Source organism: Lycorma delicatula, chromosome 2 (assembly GCF_047948215.1).
Source record: "Lycorma delicatula isolate Av1 chromosome 2, ASM4794821v1, whole genome shotgun sequence".
NCBI classification, from domain to species: Eukaryota; Metazoa; Arthropoda; class Insecta; order Hemiptera; family Fulgoridae; genus Lycorma; species Lycorma delicatula.
The window spans coordinates 71,760,364-71,776,923 of record NC_134456.1 but is presented as its reverse complement, the minus strand read 5'-3'; the positions used below and the strand labels follow the sequence as shown (position 1 = coordinate 71,776,923).

General features: G+C 28.2%; 1 protein-coding gene across 1 annotated transcript in view; it reads right to left on the bottom strand.

Moving 5' to 3' along the window:
- The window catches only part of Sytbeta (Synaptotagmin beta), a 29,818-nt gene extending 28,338 nt beyond the window's left edge, over nt 1–1,480 (bottom strand). The window contains exon 1 of the mRNA XM_075357562.1: nt 1,331–1,480. Coding sequence (XP_075213677.1) covers nt 1,331–1,480 — 150 coding nt within the window. The remainder of the gene's footprint in view (nt 1–1,330) is intronic.
- Nucleotides 1,481–16,560: the final 15,080 nt, after the last annotated feature.

Genomic DNA, 16,560 nt, shown 5'->3' with positions numbered 1-16,560 from the left:
CACAACATATCATGCAATTAGTTGCCTCCCCTCTCGTGTAGAGATTACATATATAGAATTAACATGAAATTTAAAAAATAGAAATTGAAACTTTCAATCTGATGCTTCTATCCAAGAACAGATGGTAAAAATCTCTGGACCTTAAACTGGCTGGGAATTAATTGGAAAAAAAGCTTGTAAAGTTTATTTACAAGCCCTTATTTATTGTTTAATAAATATTTATTGTTAAATAAAATGTACGATTGCATACTGTGATTAGGAATTAGTAAATGTAAATTTGAATATTTCCATGGATTTAAGAATTTGTAAATTCGAATGATGTATTTATTAAAGAAATGCAAATAGTTGAGAAAAAAGTTTTTTTAGAAAGTAATTTTTATTTTTCAGTAAATTATTGTAAAACTGGTAAAGTAAGAAAGTCTGCGATTAAAATGTATACTATGTACAGTAATGGAGAGTTGGCAATATTAAGGAATGCAGCTCTTACAAGGTATGTCTACATGATGTAAGTTTCATTATATTTTCAAAAAACTAGGAATGTGATATATTTGCTCATTTATTTTGTAAAACCCCTAATATTGTACATTTCTACCCCACTTCCCTTTTCTTCTTTCATTAGATCACACAAAAGAAGAACATTACCAAAGAAGTATTGACTATACCTGCATCCAGATACTGTACACAGACCAGTACAGTCTGTACAGTATGAACTTTATGTTATTTATCTGTTTTTGTTACTCGCATAATTTCACTCTTTCAGTAACTGTGTAAGAAGAATTACAATATTAATTTAGAAAATTGTATAAAAAACAATGATAGGTGGTTCCATGACAACTCTTTGTCAAGGAAATCGTATCAGCTATCAAGACTTCTTCTTCATCACAATTCAGTCAAAATTTGCGAACTATTTTTCAAACTACATTAGATATAGATATTTATTCTAATAAAAAAAAAAAACTTAAAGTAAACTTTCAGATTAAAACCATCAATAAAGAAATTTTCAGCTGGATGTCTTTTTTTATTTTTTAGTCAGTGTAAGTATAAACAGTCATACCTATAACATTAATACTCATGACAAGAAAAAGAGACCCTCTTGGTCAACTACTCAGACATTCTCCTTGTGCTGTAACTACTGTTACTTTTACATTTAGCTACGTATATATGAAACTCAGCTTACTACTCATATAATAAACAGTACTGAAAGTAGATACTGCAACATTGCACTGACTAACTCTAAACTTGAGGCTTGCATGTTTGTATACAAAATTTAGTATTACATTTTTATATATTAAAAAAAAAATAAAATAAATTGAAAAAGTGAAATAATTACCCCTGATTGATCATTAGAGTTTGTTGAGTTTGAAGATGAAGAAGTAGTACTACAAATAGTAGCAGCAGCTCTTAATTTAGCGACCCTGGCCCAAGATTCTATACGGTTATGAGTAGCCCAGATACCTGCTGGGCTTTGCGGTTTACTCATGTTGCTTTCAAATTATAGTAGTAACAGTAAAAAATAAAAATCAACATGTCCTAATATTAATTACACCGTTACTGCTCTCAATTTTAAGTAATTTATTTGTATTTATTAAAATAACGCTAGTAAAATACTTTTTATTTATATTAATCATCACAGTAACACTGTTAAAAAACTTCATAATTCTATTTGCGTTGTTGCCATGTCATTTAATATTGAAACAAACACTATCATAGCTTATTTTGCATAAATATACAAGTTCATAAACAAATTTACCAATCATTTATAAATTTTGTAAAACCATGTTTTTACAATCACTTCAATTAATCACTGAAAACATTTCTCACACTTTATTTATAACAAAACACAAATAAAAATAATACTGTACTTTAGCGCAAATGAAAAACATGTATGAATGAAAAAAAATCAGGGTTGTAGGATCACAAGGTTCAGTGTGAGTATTGAGTATTAACATTTAGGAAACTAAAACTACAGGGGTCCATCCATAAAACATAATCTCAAAATTTTAATTATTTAATTACCTTTTTCATCAGAATACCAGGTCAGAATTTTGATACCACCTGCTCTATTAGAAAAAATTGTTAATTTAAATATTCTAAAGAACCTATAATAAGGGGAAAAAGCATTATTCTAAAATATGTAAAAAAAATTATACAAAGATCCAGAGTTTACATTTTTACTTCCTTGTAGTTCCTTGTTCCTTGTAGGAGGTATTGTGATCATGAAGAATTTAGGTTTTCAGATTTCAATGAAAATATCCTTTTTGACCATCCCTGAATCCATTTTGACTAGTTTTGGCATGATGTCTGTAAGTATGTATGTATTTCACATATCTCAAAAACAATTTGCCATAAGATGTTGAAATTCTGAATTTAGGACTGTTGTAACATGTAGTTGTGCATCTCTCCAAATGATTCCAAATGACTGAACCAAAAGTGTCCTAAAATGCTAAAATCAACAGAAACTGGATTTTGGACTTTTTCTTAACTGCAGTAATAAGTCCTTATTGAAAGCTTTTCAACAACATATGATAAGTGGTACTTATTTTTACTGGTTCCAGAGTTATAGTTAAATAAAATTTTAATTAATGAAATATTTGGATCTTACAAGGGAAGGCCACATCGGTTTGAATCAGATTTCACCTCCTTTTTTTTAACTTAAATATATTGATTTATTAATAATTAACCTCTGATAGTAAAAAGGTTTTATAATAAATAATAATTCAATAATAACAATAATATATATATATATATATATATATATATGAAAAAATATCAGAAGTTATTAATGAAATAAAATTTTATGTACTTTTCATTTAAAAAAAATATGTATATATAATTTAATAGGTGTACAAGGAAGTCATGTGGTGTTCACATCAGATTTTTTAATATTAATATTATTAGATACTAATTTAATAAGTATTTATCTACTCAACACCATACATATGTAATTAAGTTTACAGATCTCTAATTTACTTTAAGAAGGAGTTACACAGATCAGAGTGTAATGAAAATTATTGTGTCTTAACGTGCAGGAACCAAGAGATTTTAGACATATTTTGCTGATATATCTGGTTTGTTCCCTACTGCGATCAAGACATATTCTGCCTTTTGCGAATGATAAAAAACGAAAAAAGAGATATCGTTTTTTATATAAGGAATGGTAACTTGATTATGTTTATATTTACACTTGTGAGGAACTAAAACTACTTAATATGGCCTTAAACACTGGAAGAAGTTAATTTTTTATTTATAATTTTTTTAAATATATTATTGCAATTGTTTGTAGTTTAAGTTTAATACAGTTTTATATTTATTATTGATACCTTATAATAAGAAAGGACAAAGGAAGTATGAAAGAAGATTTATGTATTTAAGTTGACTGTTAAATAGTAAAGGACTTTTAACGACATTATTGGAATGAATGAATAAATCATAATACGGTAAATGAAATAATTTATAGTTGTTATATTTTAATATTTAATTGATATTCAGCTCCTTTGTAATGTACTATTGTACTTATACACGTAAACAATTGTTATTATATTTGTCATTCTAATTGAACAATATGCATAATTTTTTAAGCCTTTCTGAAATAGTATCAATAAAATACAGTGAGTTATTACTAAAACGGAAGAATAATGTCACCAGAAACTATTACATATTTAATCTACACATTGTTTTTTGTTAAGTAATTAATTCACCATACAAGCTTGAATTTTATAAGCGTGAATAAAATATGAAAATTTTATATTGTACCAAAATACATGTAAATCCAAATTCAAACTTCTCAGGTGAAAGGCATATTTGCTACATCCCAAGACTAGTTCACTCCAATTGAAATATGTTATGTTACCTTTACATTTTGACTAACAATATATAACTTTTAGATTTTGAAAATTTAGGTTAAACAATTTACTGAATTGAATGATATATGGTAATGTTTAGACGCTTTGCAACGTTCCCTTAAGGCAATAATGTATATGTGTAGGACAGTACTCCCCTATGGAATTTTTATTTTTAAAGAAAGATAAAATAAACCTAAACTAAGAAAAAAATAATAAATGCTTTAAAAAGTAAAAAAAAATTCTTTTTAGTTTTCTTTAAATTTTGAGTTTTTAAGTTTGAACCAAATTAAAACCTAAAACTTCCGTAAACTTCATTTTAATGTTAATTAATTATGTTGTCTTCAACAGATCAAAATTTAATTTTTTTTTTGGTAAATTTTTTACTTCACCATATAAGCTCAAAGTTTGTGCACATAGGACTTTGGTATATTTTGTAGGATATAAAAAGATACCAAACATTACTGAAATTCAAATCTGGTATCTTATGGATGAGAAACCAGGACACAACCGTTCATTACAGAAGTTGGAATAATCAAACATCTACCTAAAAAAATATTATTTAATTCATTTTTTGAATTCCACTTTATAAGTAAGTTTATTTTACTGAAATTTGTTTAGCTAATTTCTACTCAAACTATTTGAAACCTACAAAAAAAAAAATAGCTATTTCCTAGGAAGTCAAAAGGTGAGAAATTTTCGTCTTCATAAAATACGTATAGACAAATATGAGAATTATTACTAGTGTTAGTTAAGGATAACTGGAATGTGGGAATATATTATACCTGATAAATATATACTATATATATATATATATATATATATATATATATATATATATATATATATATATATACACAGTATCTTTCATAAGTTTAAGGACACCTTAGAAAAACTGTTTATGTCAGTTTGTCTTTAAACTTATGAGCTACATACAAATCTTATAGGTCTGTGAGAAACAGCTTTAAAAAATACATCTTTTGGTGAAAACCGCAAGCTTCCAAGTTAGATGCTTCAAATTTTATGGAGTCATTAAATATTTTCAATGAGCTAAATTTAGCCCGATTTTTAATAAAGAAATTACATTTCTCGTAAAATATGTAACTTAGGCTAATGAGTGTGATATCATTTTAAAGCATACAGAGACATTGCTGAACATTTAAAAATATCAAAAACATGTGTACAGCAAGTTGTTAAAAAATATCATGATCAAGAAACTGTCGTTACTCTTCCATGATCTGGTTGACATGAAAAACGTCAATGAGGCAAGACAGAGCAATTATAAAGGTATCAAAACTTAATTGGTCTGCTAGTTTGCCTGATATAGCGTCAGAAGTAGCAAAAAATCATGGAATTCAGGTTAGTACTGCCACTCTTTCTAGACGTTTAAAAGAATCTGAAATGGAATCACATTTTGTATTAGCAAAGCCTCTTTTAAGCGTTGTCCTCAAGTCAAAATGTCATCAGTTTTGCAAGCAAACGAAGAACTGGTTGAAAGAAGCTTGGCGAAGGGTTGTCTATTTGATGAAAGTAGATTCCAGTTGTATTCAAACAGAAAAATTAGGGTCAGGCGAACAAAAACTGAAAAGTTTCTACCACCCTGCATCATTCCTGCTGTGCAAGGTGGAGATGCTGTCTTAGTGTGGGGTTGCATAACTTCAGAGGGCGCTGGACACCTTAGAATAATGGATGGGACAATGAACAGCATACAGTACATAAAAACAATGGAAGAATTCATGCTATCTAGTGTCTATAACCTGTTGGGTGAGAATTTCATCTTCCAGCAAGACAACGCACCTTGTCATAAATCACGAGTTACCAAGGCATGGTTTGATGCAAATGATGTGGAACTTTTGGACTGGCCTGCTCGTAGTCCTGACCTAAATCCAATTGAGAATTTATGGAATTGGATGGCACTGCAACTTGCTAAAAGAAAACCTAAAAATAAGGCTGAGCTACGACTTCAAATCGCAAGTCTGTGGCAACAGGTGACAAAAGAAAAAGGTCTGGAATTGATTGAATCAATGCCTGATAGAGCATGCCTAAAATCGTATGGAGGTCATACAAAATATTAAACATTTAAAAAATGATGTAGCATTATCTCTGTTATTTTTATTTTTAATTTTTACTTGTATAAAATAAAGATTTTGTAATGAAATACTGATTTTTCGGTTATTTTTAATTTGTCCTTAAACTTATGAAAGATACTGTATATATATTATATATTATTAATTTATATATACACTTTTTTTTTTTTAATGAAAAGTATATAAAATTTTATTTCATTAATAACTTCTGATATTATTATTGTATTATTATTTATTGATTTTTTTTTAATAATTACAGTTTAATAATCAATTATCAATTAGTTTAATTAATAAATTTAAATCAAATAAAAAAGAAGATGAAGTCGGATTTGAACCGATGTGCCTTCCCCGTGTAAGATATAAATATTTCATTAATTACAGTTTTATTTGGGTATAACTCTGGAACCGTTGAAAATAAATATTTTTTTATGAATATCGTTGAAAAGTTCTCAATTAGGGCTTTTTACTGCAGTTAAGAAAAAGTCCAAAATCCAAATATTTTGGATTCTGGGCTTTTTTAGACACTTTTTGTCCATTTGATTGCAATCAAAACGGGAGGTGCACAACTAGATGTTACAGCAGTCCTAACTCCAAAATTTCAACATTCTACAGCTAATTGTTTTTTTTTTTATGCGAGATACATACGTACATACATAAGTACGTACATACGTCACGCCGAAACTAGTCAAAATGAATTCAGGGATCGTTAAAATCGATATTTCCGTTGAAATATGAAAACTGATATTTTTCGCAATCACAATACTTCCTTTATTTCGTGCAAGGAAGTAAAAAATTGTCGTTTAATGTATAATTTCCTTTAGTCATGGTTCAACTTGTTGCATTTTACGATTTTCCTCCTTCCAATTTTGGTTGTAAAGTCTTTTATGAATTACTTCTAAGAAATTTTAATAGAAGTAACTAATAAATTATGTAAATGTATAAGAAACCGTATTTAAAATTTGTTAAAAATCTTACAAACGTATAAAAATACGGTAAGGGAAAGCAATTAATTAAATAAATATGATCAATTTTTTACAAGTCTGCAATGTTACAATAAGTTAGCTTTGGAAAGTAAAAGTTAAATAATTTGTAATATTATTTAAATTGCACAGATTGAAAATTAATGTTTTAAATGTTTGAAAAATATGATTTAAGAAAGGCAATTAAGGAAATTTGAACAGCACCTGAAATTTAGTTATAGAAAAAAGTAAATACAATTAAAATTTAGCAATTCTTACGTAGAAAACTATTTAAATTTTAAACGATTCGAATTAAAATAAAATAAACATAATTCGTTTAAAGAAGTTTAAAGTGAGGTAAGGATTTAATGAAATAGTTAATAGCTAGTAATAATTAGTAGATTAAAGGTAGAAGGAAAAAGAGAAAATAATAAATGATCTGAAAAAGTGGGTAATTATAAAGCATTAAAATAAATAGTTAAAAATAGAAAAATATGATAATATCATCGATATCAGAAGCACTTTTCTAATTACCACTAGATAGGTAATGAATACTTCAGAAAACGATCAGCAGGATAAAATTATCTACTTTTGACTAAAACGGAGACAAAAAAAACTGTAATTCATAAGAAAAAGTAAAAAAAAACATTCAAATACAGAGCCACAACAAGTATATGCTCCCGTTATAGCGGGAATCTAAATTGTTTTCTAGATCAGACTGACTAACTGTGTGCATCAGTCTTAGACGCAGATTAAATTCACGACAGAATAAACAACGAACAGATGTAATAGACCGTCAAAGTCAACCATAGTTGGAATTTTAATTTAAATCCTAGTCTTAAAGTTGTGGTAGGTCGTCGTAGTTGGAAGATCCTTACGAAGGCGATAATATAGGGTATCCATAAAGTTCATTCACGATTACAAAAATTTATTACAAATAAACTATTACAGTTACAGCTGTGCGGTTTGTTACAAAAGAAAGAAAAAATTATCAAGTTTCTTTTTATATTGGTTTGTTGCAGGTACAGACAGAGAAGAAAGCACTGTGATAAATTTTTTTATAAAATGTCGTCAATGCAGGAGAAAGCGCAATGTGTGTTGTGGTATCACGAGTTGAAATCACCGATTACTGTGCAGCGAAATTTTAGAAGGGAGTACGGACTGGCAGCACCTGATAGTAAGAGTATCGTTGCGTGGTACGCAAAGTTTAAGGAGAGTGGAAATGTAATCAACCTTCTGCGAACAGGGCGGCCATCCGTTAGTGATTGAGAAGTGGTAGAAGGTGGAGGTTGTGCAGCAAGCATTTCTACATAGCCTTTCCAAATCTATCCGTCGTGCATCTCGTGAACAAGGGATTTCCCGGTCAACAGTGTAAAACATTTTAGAGAAGAAACTAAGGTTGCACGCGTATAAAGTTCAGATATTACATCTACTGTTAGATGAGAGCTCTCGTCGAGCGAGATTTTGAAATGGATTGATAACGACAATGACTACCTGCAGCGTGTGTGTTTTTCAGACGAGGCTACTTTCCACACCTCAGGGAAAGAAAAAAGGCATAATGTGAGAATATGGGGTTCAGAAAATCCTACTTTACAAGGGAAAAAATTAGAGATTTATCTAAAGTAAATGTGTGGTGCGGTTTGATGCACAGCAGAATCATTCGTCCCTTCTTTTTCAATGAGCAATCAATAACACCTAACATTTACCTGGATATGCTGCAACATTATGCTATATCTCAATTAAATGACTTGCAACCTAGGGTGGTTTTCCAGCAGGATGGCGCACCACCATATTGGGGATTAGTAGTTCGAGATTTTCTGAATGAATCATTTCAAAGCAGATGGATTGGGCGTGACGGTCCCACTCCCTGGCCACCACAATCACCAGACATAGCTCCCTTAGACTTTTTCCTCTGGAGTTATGTTAAGGACAGAAGCTATTCAACACCCATACCTGATGTGAGCACACTGAGACAGAGAATAACTGAAGCTGTTGCTAGTGTTACCGAAGAAATATTGATCAACACGTGTCGTGAAATTTATTGTCGGTTGAACATTCTACGAACGACAAAAGGCGTACATGTTAAAGTTTATTGACATGATAAAAAAAAATTATAATATTTTCTTTCTTTTGCCATAAACCACACGTTTGTAACTATAATAGTTTTTTGTATAGGCATTTGCATCGGTGGCATCCTGACAAAGACCAAACTGTTGGCTGTATTACGTGATCAAGTTAACATAGTTTAAAAGACGACCCCCGGTAAAGCCCATCAGAGCTAGGAACAGAGAGGAAGATGTGGTGAGCGAGGTCGTCAGAAGACGGGTGTCTTCCCCTATGGAGGTAAGTCCTACCAACAGTTATTATTTCTTAATTTTTTCTTCGTTTTTTTTTTTTTTACTCTTAATTCTTCATTATTGAATTTTTAGGAAAACTGCTATTTATGAGCAACCATTTTTTATATTGTATTGTTAATCTCATTTAGAGTTCTAAGGTTCAAATCCTAGTAAAGATAGTTACTTTTATACGGATTTTTATAATAGATTGTAGATACCGGTGTCCATTGATTAGCTAGATTTAGATACACCGGTATCCATAGTGTAGCATTCAAATCCATACCGTTCGGTGTGATTTAGTGATGAAATCTCAAATCAGCTGATTTCGAAGTCGAGAGTTCTAAGTTCAAATCTTGATAAAGGCAATTGCCTTTACTACCGGTATCCACTACCTATTTTTGGCAAATCCGTATAAAAGTAAATAATTTTAAACCGATTTAAATAATAGATCGTGGATATCGGTGTTCTTTGGTGGTTTGGTTTCAATTAATCACACATCTCAGAATGGTTAACCAAGACCACAGTTCATTTACATTCATATATATCATCCTCTGAAGTAATATCTTATGGTGGTTTCGGAGGATAAAAGATACCCAAGTTGCTAATTTACGTATTCAAAATGAAAAAAAAAAAATTTATTGTAATCGGTACATAATAATTATGTAGTTCACGTCAACAATGGGTAGGTGTGCGAATCCATAGATAAAAAATGAAACTATCTCAGTATTTACTTGGAAGAATCAAAGGTAATACTACAATAAAAAATCTTGACCAAAGTAAAGCAGTGTCACATAGCAAAAAGTAAAAAATAAATCTGATGTGGATACCACAGAACTTTCTTGTACGCCTATTAAATTATATATACATATTTTATTACAGTCAGAGGCAATAATTATTAATAAATCAATATATTTAAATTAAAAAAAGAAAAAGGAAATGAAATTGGATTCGAACCGATGTGCCTTACCCTTGTACGATCCAAATATTTCATTAATTAAAATTTTATTTGGCTATAACTCTGGAACCAATGAAGTACTACTACTTATGATATATCGTTGAATAGCTCTCAAAGAGGGCTTATTACTGCAGTTAAGAAAAAGTCCAAAATCCAATTATTTTTTAATTTTAGGATTATTTTGAACACTTTTGGTGCAGTTGATTGCAATCAAAAGGGAAGGTCCTAAATAACTAGTCCTTACAACAGTCCTAAATAAAAAATTTCAACATTCTACGGCTAGTCGTTTTTGAGTTATGTGAGATACACACGTACGTACAGACACCACGCCGGAACTAGTCAAAATGGGTTTAGGAATGATCAAAATTGATATTTCCGTTGAAGTCTGAAAACCGAATTTTTTTTTAATATAAATATATTGATTTATTAATAATTATTAACCTCTGTAAAAATTTTTGAATTAAAATGAAAAGTACATAAAATTTTATTTCACTAATAACTTCTGATTTTTTCATGTTCTTTTTTTATTATTATTTAATTATTACTTACTATAAAATGATTTTTTACAATAAGAGATTAATTATTAATAAATCAAGATATTTAAATTAAAGAAAAAGTTAAAAAAAAATTAATGAAGTAGGATTCGAACCGATGTGCCTTCCCCTTGTAAGATATAAATATTTCATTAATTTAAAGTTTATTTGGCTACAACTCTGGAACCAATGAAAATAAGTACCTTATGATATATCGTTAAAAGGCTCTGAATTAGGGCTTATTACTGCAGTTACGAAAATGTCCAAAATCCAAATTGTTTGGATTTTGGGCTTTTTGAAGTCTGGACAACTAGAATTTACAACAGACCTAAATCCAAAATTTCAAAATCCTACGGCTAATCGTTTCTGAGTTATGCGAGATACATACGTACAGACGTCCCGCCGAAACTAGTAAAGATGGATTTACGAATGGTCAAAATGGATATTTCCGTTGAAGTCTGAAAACCGAAATTTCTCGCGATCACAATACTTCACTTCGTACAAGGAAGTAAAAGTGCACGTAAATTTAAGATTTTTAATTTACCTATTATTGGTTTGTATGATTAATTTACCGGCCTTCAAATAAAAATTTCAGAGCCACTTTATTTTGTATCTTGAAAAAGGTTTCTGACTTTTTAAAGGTTCAACAAAATTCAAATATTATATGTTTTAAGGGGTACTATGCAGCTATAAATACTTAGGATTAATGTAAGAAAAGTTAGTATATAATTAAGGATCTTCAAATTATAATTTTTTTTTTTTTTGAAGGCGAAAATTTATATTCTATGAGAATTATCATTTATCAAAATCTCAGAAATTTTTATATTACATGAAACAGATATAATAGCATTATTAATAGTGGAATAATATACATATAGTAACAAATCACGCCTAGCTGAGAAGAGTAAAATAACAGTTTTATCTATATTTTTAATATTAGTTGTCCATCCATTAAATGATTGAACTTCTAACGAAGAATTTTCTTATCTTAAAAAATAAATAAAAATTGCACAAAACTGAAAAATTATATACGGGGGATTAGAGACCTAATTTTACTTTAAATTAAGTTTATTTTGATTAAAAAACATTACTATTTCTTTTAATGTAGTATATGGAAAGTAACAAATTAAGATTTTCAGAAATTTCGTTAGTAAATAATAAGAAAAGTTAGGGAAGGAAGATGCTTCTCAGTGGTTCTCTCTGTATTTAAATCTTTTAGTAAGGACCTTAAATTTAAAAAATGGATGTTTAATTGACCGTAACAAAATTTTTGTGTCATCATAACTGAAAAAAATTACTACATATCCTTTTACTCTTAGGACATAATCATGACTTGTTTTACTTTATTTTTCTGTTAATAACTAAATAGCTATAATTATAGTTATAATTAATTATTTATCCATATCGAGTTAACATAGAAATTTAAAAATATAGTTTCCAAATAATGTATGCTCATTCTCTAATAATTTTTTATTAATATTTTTAAATCATATTCAGCATGCTTTTTTAATCATTATCTTATAATTATTTAATGTGAATAATTTTTTTGTACTAAACATTTTTTATAATTTAATTTGTAATGTTTAGAAATATTTAACACTTAAAAGATCCTTAAAATATCACATGAGAAAAATAATTTGAATTAATAAAAGAAGTGTGGTTTTAGACTAGATTGATTTGCTCTAGATTTACAATGTACAATTAATTTAAATGTTCCCCAACATTTGTAAGATTTATAGCAATTTTTGGTAAAATACTTACTATTTTCAAAATCCGAGTTTTACATTGGAGTTAATATTAGTGGAAACACAACTTTTTACTATAAAATTCACATCTTTTTTTTCCATCTCTACTTACAATAAATAGCAAAATTTCTTTAAAAAAAAGAAAAGTTTGATGTAAAAAAAAAAAATATTTTAGAAACATATTCTTTTCATTCCTTCCCTGCTGTTGTTCTTAAATAAATATTTGAACCGTTACCCGTTAGCTATAACTCTGAAACCATTGAAAATAAGTACCACTATGATATATTGTTGAAAACCTTTCGATGAGGGCTTATTACTTCAGTTAAGAAAATGTCCAAAATCCAAATTGTTTTGATTTCGGATTTTTTTTGGAAACTTTTGGTTCAGTTGATTGCAATCAAAAGGGGAGGTGCACAACTAGATGTTACAACAGTCCTAAATCCAAAATTTCAATATCCTACGGCTAATCGTTTTTGAGTTATACATAGTATACACATACATACATCCATACATACGTCACGCCTTCCTTTACTTCGTACAAGGAAGTAAAAAACATTACATCAGTTCTATCATACAGGTTTTTACATACGTAAATACCTATATGATACAAAGGTATTTTTTATTTTAGGTTTTTTCCCAGGTTTTTGCATCCGTAAATACTTGAAATAAAAATACTATTTGGTGAACGAATCATTTCGAAGGGGTTTTTACATCCGTAAAACCTGAGGAGATTTAGAACAGTAAATGAGAAAACATTTATTGAAAATCGTTTTTTTCTCTGCTGTTACTGTGTACTTGCTAAAGTACTCATTGAACTCATTAACACACACACACACACACACACACACACACACACATACATATATATATATATATATATATATATATATATATATATATGTATGTATGTATGTATGACTACTACGTACATTACCAATAAATGAATTTATATATTTTCTACTGGTTCATCTTTTGTTTATTTGAGTGAAAACGAAACTAGCTATTAAACCTCGTAATTATTATCTAAATATTCTTTACCATTGCTGAATTTCCTTTGTATTGTAATCGCTGGTGCAGCTGATTAGGACCAAATAAAACTTAAGTGTTGATATACATAATTCGTACATACATTTATGTAATATGGTGTATACATATATACACATTTATAAAATTCATTTTTCTCACTTACTGTTTTTTTTTCCTCCATGAATAATATTTTTGTAAAGATTTCAAAACCTTTTCTTTGTTTTAAATAAAATTTAATTTAAAAACCTGATTTCAAATGTTTACACTATAGAGATGAATGTTTAACACCCGATTAAGTTATATAACATGAACCATTCTATACAGAGTAATTGATTTACTTGGATAGAATAATTCATTTTATATCGTGACGGAGATTGTAAACATACCTCTCTATAACTTTAATATTTTACATCATTTTTAATACAAAAATAAAGTTTTGATAAAGAAAGTTTTCTGTATAAAGAATAAATCAAATAAATAAAAACAAGAACAGTAGATGGGAAAAAATTTATTGAAAATAGTTTTATTTTCTGCTGTTATTGTGTACTTTGCTGAACTACTCATTAACATACATACATACATATGTATGATTACTATGTACATTACTAATAAATGAATTTATGTTTGTTTATTTATTTATCTAGTAACTTGATGTGCTCAGTATATAAAAAATAAATAAAAGAAATTAATGAATGATACGGAAAAAATATTTAAAAAACGTTTTCGTTACATAATTCATTATTTTCAAACTAAATTAACATAAAATTTAAATAATTATTATATTTATCATGTTTTATACCGTTTACACATTTTATATTTTTTGATCAATTTAAAAAAAGTAATAAAATTTATAATTTAAATTATCATACGAGTAATCATTTCATATTATATAAAATATCTTTTTACGTATCTAAAAATATTGATTATGGTTAATCATGTTATGTTGTTAATTAATATAATAATTAATTAATAAACGAACGATAATAATGATATTAGAATAATAAACCATGTGCTGATAGCGTGTATAGAAATATAACTATACGAAACAGTTGAACACATGACAATATTTACAACATGATAATCTACGTACGGTATGTAAAATGTAAAAAAAAATTCAGTCTTAATTTTTTTTTTGTTTTTTTTTTTTTTTTTAATAACGCCTACTTTATCAAATAATATCAGTTTACTTTTGTAATAAAATAAAAAAATCAAATTATTATGAAATTATTAAAATATTTGTACGTTTTAAACATTTATATCAATAAAACAACTGATAATTACAAAATTATATACATACACATTTACGTTTAATATTTATTTGGATAATTCAGGATTATTAAAAAAATAGAATAAGGAAGGATGGAATTTAATTTTATTTACATGCTTTTTACGTATAAAAATAATAAAATAAAAAATAAAACAGACTGTAATGGTTTGAATAACGTAAATGCAAGCAGGCTTTTTTTAATAGAAGGGTAAATATTTACATTAAAGCAGTAGAGAGCATTATTCTTTACATAGGGTAATTCCATATAAACACTAAAAATTGGTTCAGTATGACATATAAGAACGACAATATTTAAAGGAAGTTATGATTGATTAATATATATAGCCTACGACAATAACAGTGCACTCGTAGTAATAAATATGACGTAGTTGATCATTGTCATGAAGATGGTGTTTTGATGATGATAATGGACGACTGTAGTAGAGAAAATGGTAACAACACACGCATTAGATGCAAACGTTAAGCCAGGAGGCAACTCCCGGGCCCCAGCAACAGGTAACCGAGAACGGAGCGGATAGAGCAGCAGCCCCTTTAACTAATACTGCGCATGCGTACAACCTTCAAATCGTTTATACCACCCGCCCTAGAGCACTGATTTTCAACGCAACACATATATAAACAATATTGTATTATGGTTGTAACTCTCTTACACTCTCTAACCGTCTCACTTTTTACTAATACCTAAGTCTCTCTTACTCAACCCTATATAATAACTGAACTTCGACATTTTATACATACATATATATATATAAAAATATATGATATAAAAAAAACCGCAGCGGATTTATTACTATTTTTATCCTGTTTTACTATTATTATGGTTCACGTTAAAAAACAAACAATTAATAAACGAAGGCAGATCGTCTTTTAATTAAAGAACAAATTTATTACGTTGCTAATTATTTGTGACGTAATATTATAACTAATTATAAATAAAAATACTGGTAACATAAATTTTTTTATTAATTTTTATTGTGCAGTGAAATAAATCATATTTACCAACCTAAAAAAAATAATTAATTCTCATTATTTACTTAAATAATTTTATTACTAGTGTTAAATATTTATGCCGACCAGATATTAATAATTATAATGATATCTCAACTAACAAGTGCTAGTATTTAAGTTTTGATCAATTAGTGGATAAGTTGTTAAATTGAGACAGTATCATAATGTTTCACATCAAAAAGAGGTAGATTAGTTGTTTTGCAGTTTGTCCTTAGTCTTTCTTATGATTGTGAAGCAAATGAGGTATAATATAAATTATTTAGGATTGCTTTCTCTGAAATTAATGATATTCATTATATGAATAGTCTTGTTTTGAATAAAGTGAAGTTGTAACTTGTAGTACTAAATATCATCTTTATTTTTATGGGCTTGCGATGGTGGGAGAATGAGCAATAGGATGTTTTTTTATTATTGAGAATGACTATGTTATTTTTGTGAATGACTTTTGTTTCATATAGCATTACGATGAGCTTAACAACAATGAACAATTTTTATTATCTATACTATTATATAAAAAGGAATAGGATTTTGTGCTTGTTCGAGATAAACGAAAAAACTACTTGGTCAATGGCAACAAAATATTTACCCATGTTTCTTAGCATATTTGAGAAGATTTTTAGATACATTCCATCTCAAAAAAAAAAGAAAAAAGAATATATATATATATGTAGAAGTGGAGGTTGCCGGTTGAAGCACCAACTTTAATGAATTGAATTAATGAACTATGAACTATGAGTCTTTATCACTGTGTGAGCTGGGTTTTACTAGTTTATATAGTGATTCA